This window comes from Sarcophilus harrisii, chromosome 3, assembly GCF_902635505.1.
Source record: "Sarcophilus harrisii chromosome 3, mSarHar1.11, whole genome shotgun sequence".
NCBI lineage: Eukaryota > Metazoa > Chordata > Mammalia > Dasyuromorphia > Dasyuridae > Sarcophilus > Sarcophilus harrisii.
Window position 1 is genome coordinate 566,981,920 of NC_045428.1, and position 17,485 is coordinate 566,999,404.

General features: G+C 42.0%; 1 protein-coding gene across 1 annotated transcript in view; it reads left to right on the forward strand.

Annotated features, from left to right (window-relative positions):
• Window positions 1-17,485, forward strand: part of LOC100924032 (protein-arginine deiminase type-2) — a 59,040-nt gene that overhangs the window by 21,524 nt on the left and 20,031 nt on the right. The window contains exons 4-7 of the mRNA XM_012545615.3: window positions 3,049-3,110; window positions 7,817-7,934; window positions 8,236-8,361; window positions 16,482-16,660. Coding sequence (XP_012401069.2) covers window positions 3,049-3,110; window positions 7,817-7,934; window positions 8,236-8,361; window positions 16,482-16,660 — 485 coding nt within the window. The remainder of the gene's footprint in view (window positions 1-3,048; window positions 3,111-7,816; window positions 7,935-8,235; window positions 8,362-16,481; window positions 16,661-17,485) is intronic.

Sequence of the window (17,485 nt, forward strand, 5' to 3'; positions counted from 1 at the left end):
ACCTCCTAAATATTTGACCTTAGCTAACGAATTTCAGTTGTCCTATCAAAGAACATTTATCAAGAACTTACTCTATGGCAGGCTCTAGCCTAAGGTTCTAGGGAAAGAAAGACAAAAATAAATGTTGTTCCTCAGGGATGTTACAATCTAGCTGGAGAAGACAGCCTGCACATAGAGAGTTTAGATACAAAACTGACAGAAAAGATTTTGTGAGGGAGGCATTAGCAGCTTCCTGGGAACAGGGTGATGGATAAAAGTTGTCTTGTAGAAAATGGCCCTCAATCTAAGTCTTAGACACCCTAAAATAGGGTGTCTAAGAGCTGAACATGGATGGCATTTTAGACAGCGGGGTGGCCAACAAGCAGACTTTTGAATTGAAAATCCAGTCATGAATATAAAGGCATCATAGAATGTTCTGAAGCTTGCCCATTTTCCAGATGGGAAAAACTAAGGCCCAAGGTCACATACCTACCAAGTGGCAGAGCTGGGATTTGATAGCATGCCTTCTGGCTCCTCATCCAGCATTCCTTCTAATATACCACAAAGAAGAGAAGATCTCCTATGTGGTTGATAAGCTAGGCTCTGAAGACTATCCCCCAAAATCCCACAGAAAGCACTTTGAAGGGCATAATGCTCAATGGGCTACCCAGAAATTCAGTACTTTTTGAATGAGAAATTCATCTCTTTGAGAGAGCCTTCCTCGGCTCATAGCTACCTCATTTACCTCCTGTGCCAAGACCCCCCTCCTCTCCCTTACCCATGGAGACAGGAGCCCCTGCCAACAGCACTGAAATGTCCCTGACCCCCACTGTATGCCCGAGCCTCCAGGTTACATCCAGTTGAAGGGCAAGTCTCCTGGAAGGTTCTTTGGGCAGGAGCCCATGACTAGATTCTTTGGTCCACGGCCCCTTCTAAGAATCATTGGCAATCAGAAACCGAAGGGAACTCCAAGGATATGTAGTTTATTTCATACCCAAGCAGGAATTATTACGTTCTAGGTCTGGGTAGCAAGCACAGATAGATTGGACTCAATATTAGCAGAGAGAATCTCAGAGATGGAAATCACTTCAGGAAGCATCTAATTCAACTTAAACAAGGAACCACTTGTCAGGAATGTTGTAAAACAATTGTCCAGTCTGAACACAATGCCTGACACATAGTAGGTGCTTGGTTAATCCTAGTTGTTTGACAGTTTCCATGTGAAGGCCCCTCCAAGTGGGACAGCGAGGTGGTGCAGGGGATAGAGCATCAGACTTGGAATTCAGAGTTCAAATCTGACCTTAGAGACTCATTAGCCGTATGACCCTGGGCAAGTCACTTTGCCCTGTTTGCCTCAGTTTCCTCATCTATAAAATGAACTGGAGAAGGAAATGGCAAATCACTCCAGTATTTTTACTGAGAAAACCCTAAATGGGGTCATAAAGAGTCAGACACAATTGAACCACCATAACCTCCTTTGGTTTGTCTCACTCTTGGATAGCTTATAAATGTTAGAGTCTTTCCTTATCAAGCCAACATTTGTCTCATCAGCTTCTACTCACTGGTCCTTTGTTTTCAGCTCACTGGAAGCAAACAGAACAGGGTTATTCCCCACTTTCATCAAACAGCGCTTTAAATATTTGAATGTCCTTCCCCCAGCTTTGCCCAGATTTTTCTCTAGGCTAAACATTTCAGGTTCTTTCTCTAATCCACTGAAAAAATGTACATTAAATACTTTGCAAAGCTTCAAGCCCAATGTGAATGGCAGCTAGCAGAGGAGTGAGAGACACAGCAGCAGCATAAGAGAACAGCTTTCAGTCTGGGTGGAGATGTAGTGAAGTCTGGCGAGGAAGGAGAGCCCTGGACTCAAAGTCTTGAGACCCCAGTTCAGCTCATGATTCTGAGACTAGCTAGGTGATCTTAGAGTGACCAATGATATTAATTATTCAGTTTTCTCTATAGCCTTAAAGGGGCATTCCCACATCCATGGATTCCCATCTCTACACAATCCATTCAATCAACAACAGACATATATATTTTTATATTTTATCAATTTTATTATGATTAATTTAAATTATTATACCATTATATTATAAGTTAATATAATATAATCATGTCACATGATTACATAATAAGATATGATGTTGTAGAATTGTATAAAATATAATATATAATGAATTATGTTCATAAATATTAATTTATTAGATTATTAATGATATTATATAACTCAATTGTTGCACTGATTTTGTTTATATTAATTTTATATAATATTATATATATTTTATTTCTCCCATTATATGAAAAACAATGTTTTAAACATTTATATCTTTTAAGTTTTGAATTTCAAATTCTATTCCTCCTTTTCTTCTCCTCTCCCCTCCCTGAGACAGCAAACAATGAGATATGGGTTATGCATGTGCAATCGTGTAGAACATATTTATCATTTTGTATAAGAAGACTGGAATGAAGGGGAAGGAAGGAAGGAAGGAAGGAAAGAGGGAGGGAAAGAAGAAGGGAGGGAGGAACGTTCTTTCTTTTGAGACAGATAGTATGTTTCATCATGAGTCTTTCTTAGATTATTGTATTGCTGATAAGAGCAATTCACAGTTCCTCATCAAACAATATTTCTTCAACAGGTTTTATTAAACAGCTACTGTGTGCATTATTTGTTATTACAGATTATATATCAGATATTATAGGTTATACAGATATTATTAGGTACTGGGGATACAAAGTCTTGGTATACTCATCTGTAAAACGGAAGCAAAAATGTTTATACTCTGAATCATAAGGTTTTTCTGAGGAAAGCACTTTGTAAGGTTTAGAACACAGGCGATGCTCAGATCAGATCAAGGCTCAATTAAATGATCCCAACAACCTCCCTCTTACTGCTATCATGGGAAATAGAGAAGGCAAGAGAAAGAGAGAGAATGAACACCATTTGGGTGAGATGTAGCTGCTTCACCGTCTTGTCCCAGTGGAGAAGAGAGCCCTTCTCCTCACTTCCCCAGTCTGTTAGTTGAGGGACAGCTCTTTACACTGAGTCTGATGGCTGTGTCTTCTCCACAGAGATCTCCCTGGATGTGGATGCAGATCGAGATGGAATTGTGGAAAAGAATAATCCTAAGAAGGTAAGTCAGCATATTCCCATCCCCTGTGGGGCTCAGTGTTCCAGGCAACTAGTGACTAATGGATCAGTCCACAACACAAACTAAACTAAGTTCCTAGTTGTGGACAAGTCACCTCATCTCTGTTTACCTCAGTTTCCTCATCTGTAAAAAAGGCACAGAAACAGATATTATTGGTGCTGTTATTGCACCTCCTTCATAGAGCTATTGTGAGGCTCAAATAAGATAATATTTGTAAGTTCTTATTCATGGACAGATAGAATTCTTTCCTTTATTGTGTTCCCAGTCTGGGGTGGAGAGGGGAGCCTAGTTCCTGACCTCAGGAAGCTCCCAAACCTAAGGAGAAGAAATGAACGAATGCATGAATGACTTTTAAAGTGTGCTAACTGTTCCTGGCACTGTCCTTGGTGCTAGGATACAAATATCCAAAAGAAAAGAAAAAGTCAAAAGAAAGAAAGAAAAGGTCTCTGCCCTCAAGAAGCATATATTTTAAAAGAGAAAATGAGGTAACATGTTCAACATTTGGTAAACTTGAAAGGGGGTGTATAGATGTTAGATATTATTTTTATTTCTAGACATTTCTTCTAAATGAGGAAGGGAGGGGTGATCTTATGCATGGGGAGGTCTGTCATGGAGATGTCCGGAGAATAGACTGCTGGGTCTTGGTCAGATATGGTATATTCTCATCAATGAAGAGTCCTGCACCCTGGAATGGTTGCATGGGTATTGAATCAGAGACATCAGGCAAGATGTAAGGCATAGACTAAAGATGGTCAGTCCCTGATCTCTAGGAGCTCTCAGATCAAAGAAAGAAAACACAGCCCCTGTCTTCTGGGAGCTCCCATTTTACAGAGGCACAGGTCCAAAGGATGTAGGTAAGTCATCAGTAGAACTAGAAGGAGATCCCAGACCTCCAGAACACCAAGCCCAGTGTTTTTCTGGTCCTATTCTCCTTTTCCCAGCCCACCCATACACCAAGGAGTGACATGGTCATAAGACTGTTAGGAATGAAAGAAAAGCACAGCCTCCCGAGACAGTGCTGCCCTTTCCAATTTAGCACCCAATAAATCGTGCTTCCCAGAGTCAGCCAAAATAGAAACCTGCCCCTGTAAAAAGCCTCATTGTCTAGGTCTCAAGCCAGAACACATTAAAAGAAAGCCTGTCTGTGTAACCCTAAAGCACGATGGATTGCTGAATGGGGAGTGGGAGGCAAGGGCCTAGGTCCAAGTCTTTCATAAATGGGCTATGTGACCTTGGGTAGAGCACACCCCCTCTCCTGGATTCCATTTCTCCATATAGACAAGTGGTTGATAAATTTTCTCATCTTGTGATCTCCCCCTGACAGCTTCTGTGCCTTCCCTGTTCCCAATAAAAGAAAGCCAACTGACAGGCCTGCCTCCCAGAGGCAGGAGGGAACATCTGTGCTAGATCAGGCAGGGTCAGTCCCCAGAAAACTGGTGCTTACGGCAAAATTGCTAGGGACTCACATCCCTAGCACTCTCTCCCCTCTAGGCAAGGGACCACAAACCCCACCAGTTTATAGAATCACCTAGATTTAAAATCCCACCTACTTCTACTGCCTTAGACATTTTGGACTCCAGTTTTATCTTCTATAACATGAAAAGGTTGGAACACTGTCAGAAATGATGAAAGGGACAGTATTAAAGAAGCCTTGAAAGATCTGGATGAACTGATACAGAGTGAAGAGAACAGAACCAGGAGAACAATGTATATGATAGTAGTAACATTGTATAAAGACAGACAACTTTGAAAGATTAAGAACTTCGAGCTGCCCAATGAGCAACCATGATTTCAAAGGAAGTGCAATAAAACAGGCTGTCTATCTATTGACAAAGAGGTGATAGACCTAGGGAATAGATAAAGACATTTTTTGAACATGGAAATTTGTTTTTCTTAACTATTCATATTTGTTACAAGAGTATCATTTTTTTTCTTTTTCTTTCAGTGGGGAGGGAAGTAAAGGGGATCAAAGGAGAGAAGCAATAAAATAAAGGTGTTGGATGACTCCTGAGGTTCCATCTAATCTATGAGCTTGTCGTGCCCAGACAGAAATATTCTCTTTTAGTTCAGCTCTTGGTCTTTTCTTAGAACCAAATCCTCTTCCCCAAGAGGAGGTATTAGAAAAGCTCCCTTGAGACAATGAGGAGCATGATGATCTGTGAGGAGAGGGGGAGGGAGCCATTGGTTTTAGAATCAAATTCTTTCCTCTGACATTAGCTATGTTAATCACTAATGGGAAGACAATGGGCCTCAGTTTCCGCAGCTGTAAAAAGCACATAATATCCATAGTGCCTGTAATACAGAGTCGTTCAGTGAATCACTGAACCTTTATTAAGTACTTACTAGGTGCTAGGTACCATGCTAAGCCCTGGGAAAGCAAAGACAAAAGAGAAAGAAAAAGTTTCTGGAATTCAATTCTAATGGTTGTGAGAATCAAGTGAAATTATATCCATAAAATGTTTTTCAAAATGTAAAATACAAAATATGAGTCATTTTAGGGATGCAATTCTATGATTTCATTAATGTAGGAAGCTAATTCTTTCCACTGATGCCTGGGAGACTAAGCCCAGTAGGTCCCATTTAAATGTTCAAGACAACAGTCCAGGGAATTCAAGCTAAAAATTATTCAATGATGCTTTAAGCGGTAAATGATTGCCCAATTATGTTGTGCCTTTATTGTAACTTTCAAAAATGTTATTTACCTCCAACAAAATTAGTAATTTAATGAAGTGAGCATGTGAGGATTTGTGCTTGGATTATTTCCTTTGAATTCTCACAGAATATCCCAAATAAAATATTTGTATTTTTTAATAATTAGGGTGTTGTAATTGTATATTTAGAATTTTTAGTTACAAATAAAATTAAATTTAAAATTTTTTAATTATAGATATACAATGTAAATGGTGTTTTGGGGGCAAAAGTAACCATTGTAGCTACTGTGTGCACTTAATAACACTAAAACAATAGTATAAGTAATATGCTAAATTACCCTAAGGGTTAATAATTCATTTTGTAGTTGTTATTGAAAGAGATCTCAGAATAAAAACCGTGGGAATCACTTCACTGTCAATAGCTAGTTTAATTTAGATTAGAGATCATTTGGGGGTTTAAACTCAAGTCCTCTGAACTCCAAAACCCACCTTCTATCTACTGTGTCCCAAGTAGAGTCATCAAAGAGTGCTATTATTTATTAATAAAGGAGAATATTTGATATGGTGGAAAGAATAATAGATAGAAAACATGAAATCAAGTTTAGCCATGACATTAACTGGTAGTATATATTGGTCAAATCATTTAAAGTCTCTGACCTGCCATTTTTTCACTTGTAGAATGAGACTGTTGTTTTAATTCATTCACTTTTCAGTTATGTCCAACTCCTCATGACTATTTAGAATTTTCTTGGAAAAGATACTGGAGTGGTTTGCTATTTCCTTCTCTAGCTCATTTTACAGATGAAGAAACTGAGGCAAACAGTGACTTGTCCAGAGTCACACAACTAGTAAAGATTTGAGGCTATTCATAAACTCAGGTCTTCCCAACTGGAGACCTGGTACTCTGTCCACTGAGCTGCCTAGCTGTTCATACAATGAAAGGGTTGGTTTAAAATAATTTTAAAACCTCTGCTGAGTCTGACATTCTGTGCCCATGATGCTGTAATGACAGTAGCTAATTATAGTTGCAGTTTATAAAGGTTTTTTCCATGTATAAGCCTCACAAAATCCCCGTTTTACAGATGGGTAAACTAACGATAGTAAATAAATGGTTTTTCTCAAGGTTATACTGTGCATGGTGGAGTCAGAATTCAAACCCAGGCCCTCGAACTTTTGTTCTCTCTCTGTAGCTCTTCTCCCCTTCCCCATGAGTGTCCCCCAGGCCTAGAATGCACTCCCTTCTCTTGTACCTTTTGGAAGCCTTAGCAATCAGCCCAGCCATTGTTGCCTAGGAAAAAATCCAGCATCCCATTATCCTATCCATAATTAAATGTGTACATGTTATCTCCCCTGATCAAATAGAAGTTTTTTGAGGGCAAAAACTTTCATTTTGTCTTGGTATCCCCATGTGCTAGCACAGTGTTACATATGTTGTAGGAGTTTTATAAATGCTTTTGGGTTGAATGGGTATTATTAGTTCCTTTTTGGAAATGGGTAAACTGAGACCCAGACTTGTGGTCAAGCAGCTGCTCTAAGAGCCAGGATTCAATCTCAAATCTCCTGACTTGATCATCACACTGCTTCTAGGATCCTCTTGATCTCCAGGTTGGCCCATGCTGTCTCTCAATGCCTAGGGTGGTAAGAATAGATCTGGAGAGTCTGACCTCTGCCCCTCTTATTCCAGTCAACCAGGGGTTTCTCTCTAGGCCTGAGTGCCAGTGTTCCAAATGCCCACAAAAATGACCCCTCTCAAAAGCAATAAGTATTATGGAAAGAGAATTGGATTGGAAATCAGAGAGCTTAAGATTGAAATCACAATCACTTTTCCCACTCTGTTCCTCCGTTTCCTCCATTGCAAAATTAAGGAATTGATCCAAATGATCTAAGATCATGTTGATTCTCACTCCTATGAAAACCCCCTATTCGTGGGTAATGGGGACATGTGTTTTAGGTATGGAGAGTTGGCTAGTATTGGTCTTCCAGAGGGCGAGAGGAGAGGGGCTTGTTACTCACGTGTTGGGCTCGTGTTGTCTACAGGCATCCTGGACCTGGGGCCCTGATGGCCACGGGGCCATCCTGCTGGTGAACTGTGACAGGGAAATCCCCTGGCTGCCCAAGGAAGATTGCTCTGACAACAAGATCTACACCAAAGAAGGTAATAGAGATGGTTCTCAGGGTTGGATGGAACCCAAAGGGTTCCTTTGGGTGGAGTGAGCCACATGTTCCCTGGGGATAGGAGGAGGGAAAGAAAATCTCTTTTTTTCCTTTTCTTGGGAGTCAAAAGGGAACAGAATGGCAGCTTGAGGTTTCTGTGCCAGTTATTTCAATCTGACCAGACATGGCATCAATTCCAGCTTGGAACTGCTGGGGAGCAAAAAGGATGAAGGGCACAGGACCAAGGGACCCTGACAACATTTCCATCTCACTGATGCTCTCTCCTCCTTGTCCCTCTGCAGACCTGAAGGACATGTCTCCGATGATCCTGAGGACCAATGGCCCCACCCAACTCCCAAAAGGCTATGAAATGGTTCTCTACATTTCCATCAGTGACTCGGACAAAGTGGGCGTGTTCTATGTGGATAGTGAGTGTGACCCCAACCTCCCAGGCCATCCCAGTCCCCATACCCACAGCCCCAGATCTCCTGTTAAGCAGCTGCTCAATGCAGCCACTTACATTTAGTTGGGCAGTTCCCATAGGCCCAGCTGGGCTGCCCATGTACCCTGACCTCAGAGAATTCAATCTATCCTAGCTAGAAAACTCCAACCCATAAAAAGAACTAAATAAGAAAGAGAGTAAAGGATATAGTAAAGGGCTGATTCATCAGTGAGGTCTCATTAAATGTCACAACCAGGAGGGCCCTTAGAACAGAAGATATCAGAGCTGGGAGGGCCGTTAGAATACAGGATGTCGGAGCTGGAAGAACCATTAGAACTGAGAATGTCAGAGCTGGGAAGGAATTTTGAACAGTGGATATTAGAGATGAGAGAAGTCCTAGAATACAGGATGTCAGAGCTAAGAGTGCCCTTAGAACTCAGGATGTCAGAACTGGGAAGGCCTTAGAACTCAGGATATCAGATCTGGGAAGGGTCTTAGAACCGGGGATGTGAGAGCTGGGAAGGCCTTTAGAAATCATGTAGTTTAAAAAACCTAGTTTTCCAAAGGAGGACACTGAGACTGAGAAAGGAATGACTTCCTGGAGTCCCACACTATATCGGCAGAAGATTCTGGACTAGCAGTCCTGCCTCCTTTTCCAGGATTTTTCTAGCCCATCACATTATCTCAATTTCCTTTTTTTCTTATACCTACACAATTTAATTCAATTCAATAAACACTTATTAAGTACCTACTATATACCAAGAACTGAGCTAAGAATTGAAGATTTTTAAAAAAAGACAATTTTGCCCTCAAAGAGATTAAAATCTAATGGGGGAAAACAAGCAACAATTATATATAAATAAGTTCTATACAGTATAAATAGGAAATAATTAACCAAGGGAAGGAACTGAAATTAAGAGGGTTGGGAAGAGCTTCCTGGAGAAGTAGGATTTTAGTTGGGACTTAAAGAAATCCAGGAAGATCAGTACTCAGAGTTCAGGAGAGAAATCATTCCAAGCATGGCAGGGACAGCCAGAGAAAATATCTGCAGTCAGAAGATAAAGTGTCTTGTTTGAGGAGTTTGAGGAGTCCGGTGTCCCTGAACTAGAAAGCACATTTAGGGAAACTAAGATGTAAAAAGACTGGAAATCTTGGCAGGGCCAGGTTAGGAAGGTCTTTGAATGCCAAACAGAATCCCCAAAACTAAAATTTAAGGTTGCTTGATTTACCAAAAAACCCTGTACTGAGTTAATAGTGGGAGGTCAGGATTTCGTTCACTCAATTGTAATATAGAAATGTTAATTTATTGGGAAGTAAAACCTTTAAGAACATCTATCTATTAATGAAGAGAATTTTCTGGGTTGAAATTAACTCCATAGCTTGAAAAAATCTCATTTTACGTTTCGTTTTGTTTTGTTTTAACTAAAAAGAAGCCATTCTTTACTTCATTTCTTACCTAGCCTTAATCACTGAATGGGTGTTGCCTCAGTCAAACTGAGACCTGCTGAAGATCTTAGCTTCAAAAGGTTAAGGCCTCCCACTGCATCCAAGGTCAAACTCCAGTCATCCTGATCCTGGTCACTGGAGCTAGACAGTCCCACAAGAGAGAGACTAGTGACTTTGCACAGCCCTTCTCTACTTATATCCAATTCACTTGCAAATCACTTTCCTGATATCATTGGTCTTCTTCCAGAACATGGGACAAACAATTGCAAATCTCCTCCTCAAAGTTTCGGGCTGAGACATCCCTCTTAAAAGATTCAAGATAAAGTCAGTTCCAGGCTTCCTTTGGTTAACAAAGAGAACTTTCCCTTTTTTCTCCTAAGTATTCACTGTGCTCAAAGCTAAAGCCTAGAGATTCAATTATAATTAAACTCTGCCACTTCCATTAATCCCCACAAACCAAAGACCCACTTTCTAATTAGTCATTAAGTTTTCTGAGACTGAAGACTTCAAATAGAGTCGAGATACCATTCATTGGCTGGTGGTCCTTCATTCTGGAAGAGGACCAAAATGACATCACTATGTTAGAGCCACCTAACAGTGTAAGCAGTTCGTGGGTTTAATGGTGAAACATGGTACTTAGAAACAAAAAGACCAGAGTTCAATTTCCTGACATGACCCTGGACCAATCCTTATCTTCACTGAGCCTCAATTTTTTCATTTGTAAAATAGGGGTAATGAGAGTGCCCCCCTTGCAAAATTTTTTGTGGGAGTTTAATGAGGTAATATATGTAAACTGTCAAATATTATATGGGGGTTCTTACTCTGGGCTCCATGAACTTTTAAAAAACATATTGATAAATCTATTTCAGTATAAGCGATTTATTTGTAATTTTGTTATATATTTAAAACATTCTTTTAAGAAGGGCTTCTCAGGCTCTCAAAAGGCACACACAAAAAAGGTCAAGAACCTCTGACTTCTACAAATATAGATATGATCTGAATGTAGGATTTCATTACATGCGTTCTCCCGGCTCACCCCAATTCCATCTCCCAGGGGCCTCGCCCGACCTTTTCTCCTTGGGGCTCTCCTTTTATCTGCATTATGAGACTATGGTCAATTGTTGTTAAGTTATTTTAGGGAGGTGTTGTTATTAAGTTGTGTCTGGCTCCTGTGACCAACACTGTCTATAGGATCCTCTTGGCAAAGATACTGGAGTGGTTTGTCATTTCCTTCTCCTCCTCATTTACAGATGAGGAAACTGAGGCAACAGGGTGAAGTAACTTGACCAGCTGGTAGGTATCGGGCCACATTTGAGCTCGGATCTCCCTGATGTCCACTGAACCCGCTAGCTGCCTCGTGTTAATCACTCCCAAAAGGCTAACGCCTTCCCTCTCTAAAATTTTACTAGCACCTTTGAGGAGCACAGGACACTAGATTAAAGCTAATAACAAGCTATTTTAGGCCCTATAGGAAAGGATCCTTGGAACAGAGAGCCAGAAATCTCCCTAGGATATTTCCAAGTCACTTCATTTCCTTTGAACCTGATGAACATTTTCAGAAACATCCACTCATTCAATGATGTTAATGAAACGAAAGGGCAAGCATAGAGTGAGTGTTTCTGCCGCCCCTTGGGGTCAGACTGGTACTTGTCAAAGGAACGAGTTGGACTAGGACTCCTGAACTAGGAGACCATGCTATAAGGGTCTAAAGGAAGCTAGGTGGTAAGGTTGCTGGATCTGATATCAGAAAGACCCAAGTTCAAAACCAGCTTCAGACACCAACTCTGATTGTGAGCAAGTCATGTTACTTCTGCCTGCCTCTATTTCCTCACCTGTAAACTGAGAATAATAATCATAATCAATAGGATTGTCTTGGGAGAAAAAAGCTTAACATAATAGGAGCTTAATAAATGCTTGTTTTCTTTCTCCTTCTCTTCTGGAAAGCTCACAGTTCCCTGAGGGCTAATGCCAAGAAGATTCTGAGACCCTTCCAAGAGCCATCTTTCAGTCTCACTTTCCACCCCCCTAAAACGAGGCAGGTCAGAACACAGATTTTCTGAGGGCTCGTCCAGCTCAGACATCTGGTGATTCTGTAGCCAGGTTAAAGACCTACCTGGAGAGCCCAGACTACTGAGGGGCGTGGGTGAGCGGGGAGCAGTGCCAGACATCTGCCTCTCTCCTGATCCACCCAACTCCAGCCAGCTCCTGGGGTGATGACCCCAGAGGGAGTCAGGATTCCTCTGGGTGCCAGGCTGACACTCCCATCCACCCGGGGCTGGGAATGTTGATGTTTATCCTCTTCTGGGCCAGGTTGCCATGAGGATAGAGCAATTCTCGGGTACAACAAGGGTATCCCGTTAGATTATGGGCTCAAATGCCCCCTGCTGCATAGACTGTTGGGAAGACAGAAGGGAATCTGCTCTCCTAACTCTTGAGGGGAGGGAACACAGCCTGATTGCCTCTGGCTTCTGGGGGGCGCAGGGGGCAGTTCCCTGTCATTTCTAGCCTTTCCTAAGCAAGGCAGGGAGATGTAGTGGAGGGATCACCGGACTTAGAATAGAGATCTGGCTTCAGATCTTCCCTCTGACCCTTAGGAACTATAAGCCTTTTACTTCTCTTCCTCTGCTTCTTCATCTATGAAATGAGAGCTTGGGCTCCCTGGCTCCAAAGTTGTAATCTCTGACATTACCAGCACAACTCCCTCTGCTCAGCTTAGATACCTGGTTATTGCTATGTGGTCTCCTCCATTAGAACAAGTTTCTGTCTCTCTTTGTTACTGCAGCAGTTAGCACAGGCTCTGGCATTTAGTCAATCAGTATTTATTAAGTGCTTATTATATGTCAAGGCCCAGTGGATACAGGACCTGGTCTGGCTGAGTTAAAATCAAGCTTCTAAGTTACTAAGCTACTTACCAACTATCACAAAGCTAGGATAGGAAGCCAAATTCAGCATCCTGTGCTGAAGGTGCAAACTGAGGCAAACAGGGTCAAGTGACTTGCTCAGGGGCCCAGAGCTAGTGGCTGGATTTGAACTCAGTTTTCCTATGCCCAATAGAGCATCTAATGTGTGTCTTTAGGATTATTATATCATTTGATCCTCACCACAACACTGGGAGGTGAAGGCTATTATTATCCTCATTTTACAGGTGAGGAAACTGAGGGAGATTGTGATTTAAGTGGGTTGCCCAGAGCCACACTGCTGGATTTGAACTCAGGGCTTCCTGACTTCAGGCACTCAATCCAGACATCATTCATCAGTCCCTAGGGAAGATTTGGTAGGTAGGGAGTCACTATCGACGTTGTACTCCAAGTATTTAGAATGTATTTATCATTCTTGCTTAGAAAAGGGATGATGAATCTCAACAGCACATTCTGAACCAAAGTAGTCTGAGCGAGGTTGTCGCCCAGATCGGATACATCCTGGCCACACGCAGATGCAAAAAGCCAGAGTTGTTCTTCATTTTCCCAGATATTTGCAGAGCTGACTCTGCTCCCAGAAAGGGGAGGCTTAATGTCCAACAGGAAGAGCAGGGACTTGGAGTTAGAAGCCCCAGGCACAAATCCAAGCTTTGCTCCTTTTTACCTGTGTGATCTTGAAGGAGTCATTTCCAGTTGTAAAGTGGAAGGCTCGACCTCAGGAATCTCCCTTGCAGTGATCCGGGGATGAGAGCCCCTGAGGGAGAACAAGGCCGGAGACTCGAGTTGACCTCCGACTCTGGCTCCAGGCCAGAGGCCCCATGACACGGGACAGTTCCTCAGAAGGGCGGTGTATCGCTGCTGGGAGAGCCGACTGGAGAAAAGTAGGAAGGTTCTGGTGGAGAGACAGGGTCCCATCTCCTTAGGACAAACTGAGATTGTCCCCACAGCAAATGTCTGCGTGGATGATGGCCAAGAGCCTGAAAGAAAAACCTTATTAAGATTCAGAGGTTCAGGCTCTGTCCCCACCACTAAGGGAGAGTGTAAGGCCTACAGAGTAATGGAAACTCAGTGGCTGTGGCCCTACCCTTTCTGCCCAGGTCAATGCCCTGGCAATCTTCACCTCACCCAGGGAAAGCAGAGTCATTCAGCGCAGGATCTGATGTCCCTGGTGGGCATGACTCGGCTTTCTCTCCCCCCTCCTCAGCCCTCTGACCTTTGGAGTTGGAGATTTCCCCAGAGGATCACTGGAAATGTCTCTGAGAACATGGGTATAGAGCCTGGCAGTGCCATTGTGCTCATGGCAAGATTGGTAATTGCCCGGATTAGCCCAGCCTTAGCACCTTCCGGCGAAATAATTCAGTCGGTAGCCAAGGTGGAAGGGATGATGGAACAGAGAAAGTTGGAACCCAGATTGTCACAACTGGGAGAAGCCTTAGAGCATTACCAGGCGTGGGGCAGGAAGAGGCCACGGGGCACCAAAGGTTAGAGCAGAGTTAGCAAGTCCGAAAGCTCTGCCCTCGCCTCCTCCTGGGAATCCCTGGCTCCGGGAACTCTCACAAGCAGCGCCTTTCCTGGGCCTGCAAGCTCTTAGGTCTTCAGCCAGAAGGGCCCCTCAGCTGGTGGCTCAGTGGACAAACCCGGAATCAGGAAGACCCTCCAATCTGACCCCAGACACTAGTTATGTGACATTGAGCAAGTCATTTTACCTCTGTCTTCCTCAGTTCCCTCAACTGGAAAATGGCTCATTTGAGATATTTGTTAAGTGCTTGATACAATGCCCAGCAAATAGTAGTCACTTAATTATGTTTGATTTTATTTTTTCAAATGAGGAAAATAAGACACAGAGAGGTTAATTGATTTGTTCAAGGTCACCCAGCTTGTAAGTATCTGAGCAGAATTTGAACTCAGGGCTCTATTCATTACTAATCAAGCAACTACCTTAATTGTTGGTAGCTCCAAGAATACCACCTCCAATCACAGTGTGTTTGTGTCATATATTTCCTTATCTGTGAACAGGACGTTCCCCTCAGTAATATGTGAATCCTAGAATGCAGGTATCGTCTCACTTTGGTATCTGTGTCCCTAGTGCCCAGCACAGTCCTTGGCACATCTTTCTACTGGACTAGTGGATCATATTCATAAAGATATAAATGAATGAATGAATGAATACATATATATACACCCATGTGTGTGTGTGTGTATGGAGAGAAAGAGAGAGGTAGACAGATGCATAGAAAAGGAGACACACAGTCTGGAGACATATAGTGAAAGAGAGAGACAGAGAGACAGAGACAAACAGAGATGCAGAGAGAGAGAAACAGAGAAGAGAGACAGAGATAGAGATAGAAAAACAGAAAGATAGAGACTCAGAGAGAGATAGACAGAGTTAGACACAAAGAAATAGAGACAGAAACAGAGATAGAGACAGAGAGAAACAGAAAGATAGAGACTCAGAAAGAGATAGACAGAGACAGAGAAACACAGAGAGAAACAGAGAAACAGACAGACAGACAGAGACAGAAACAGAAGGATAGACTCAGAAAGAGATAGACAGAGAGAAACAGAGACAGAGACAAAGAGAGAGAGAAATTTAAAACTTCCAATAAAAACATTCCCTCTACCAATGCCTACTAGTGCTTCCTTTGCAACTAAAAGAATTATATGGAGCAATGTATAGAGGGACATAACAGGAACTTAATGTATGCTTGCCAATTGACTGATTAGAAAGACTTTATAATAGTAAATGTCAGATTTCCGTGAACTGATGCTGAGTGAAGTGAGCAAAACCAGAACATTGTACACAGTAAAAGTTGTGATGATCAATAGTCTTAGCTCTTCTCAGCAATAGAGTGATCCAAGACAATTCCAAAAGATCCTTGATGGAAAATACTGTCAACATCCAGAGAAAGAGCTATGGAATCTGAATGCAGATGGAAGCGGTTTATTTTTCCATGGTTTTTTTGTTTGTTTGTTTTTTCTTTCTCCTGTTTTTCTCCTTTTGCTTTGATTCTTCTTTTGCAACATGACTAGTGCAGAATTATCGTGATTGTACATGTATAACCTATATCATCAGGTTGCTGGTTGCTGGTTGTCTTAGGGAAAAGGGGAGGGAGAAAAATTTGGAACTCAAATCTTACCAAAAAATTATCTTTACATATAATTGGAAAAACAAAATACTATTAAGGAGAAAAAATAGTCAATGTCAGAACTGAGAGGCCTTCAAGGCAGTAGGGTCTCATGGAAAGAGCTCAGGATTTAAAATCAGAGGACCAGAGTTTAAAGCTTAATTTTCTTATCTACTGACTGGACAATCTTGGACCAATTAAATAACTTCTCTGGGGCTCCATTTCTTCCTCTACAAAATAAAAAACTGAAATAAATGATCTCTAAAGTCCTTCTCAGCTCCAAAAACCTGTGATCTTCTAGCCCGATCCCCTTCATTCACCAGTAGGAAACGAGGGTTCACAGAAATGCCATGATTTGCCCAAAGTCCCAGGGCTGGTTAGAGACAAGTGACCTTGAGCTGCCCCTGAATTATTCCAGGAGGTTATCTTATGTTGGCAAAGATAATTTTTCACATCCTGATTACAAGATAAGTTTCTATTCTCTTTCCTCTTCTCATTCCTTCCCTACTCAGTTATCCTAGTTTGCATTTAAGAATTCTCTTTCTACCTTGGTTGGGTTCCTCCCAAGGGGTCCTCCTTCTGCTCTTTCTCTTGCTAACAGTCCATATACCTTCCAGACCCATTCTTCGGTCAGCGTTACATCCACATTCTCGGCCGGCAGAAGCTCTTCCACGTGGTAAAGTACACAGGTGGCAAAGCCGAGCTAGAATTCTTTGTGGAAGGCCTTCGATTCCCTGATGAGAGTTTCTCGGGCCTGGTCTCCATCCATGTCACCCTGCTGGAGCTTCTGATGGAGGTGAGAGGGCATGGGCCATGAAAAGGAAGGGAAGGTAGAAGAGCTTCCCAGGATATAGAAGAAGAAAGAAGGAGGGGGAAGGAAAGAAGAGAGGTGGTCAAGATTAGAAGGTATCCCCAAAGCCAAGTGGGTCATTCTCCAAGATGGCGGGAGTCACAACACTGTTGTTTCCATCCTTCCCAGGAAAGGGCCAACAGAGGCAAACTCTTAGGCTTGAACTCCCCAGCAAGTATCCTCCAAACTTCAAGTCTACCATCAATTTCTGCCTTCAGTCTCATTCCTCAATTCAACTGCTAATCATGCTATTAACTCATTTCAGACCCTTAAATTTTAGTCTATTTAGTCCAATCCATTTTACAGATGAGGAAACAGATGTGAATTGATTTGCTCAAAGTTACTTCAGAGAGTAAATGGCAGAAACAGGATTTGAATTTAGGACCTCTTTTTTCTCTAAATCATTGAGAAAATTGGTTGACTAGAAGTTGCCTCTCTGTTTTTCCCATTTACAAAGCCCTTATGTAGAGTTATTATCCCCATTTTTGAAATGATGCAGTCATCTCAAATGACTCAAATGATCAAATGATCAAGAAATAGCAGTCAAGTGTCCTGACTTCAAATCCAGCCCCTTTTCTCACTATCCCATGCTTGCTTAAAATGCTAGGAAATTTCAGATGGGCCAAGTTTTCCTGAGCTCTGACAGTAGATTGGTTTCTAAGGGACCAGCCCAATTCCTGCCCTCCCACCCTTAAATCAGAATGTGTCTAGTTCTCAAATAATATACTTAATTGTTTAGTGAGCATCAAACTCTAATCAGATAATGTGTGT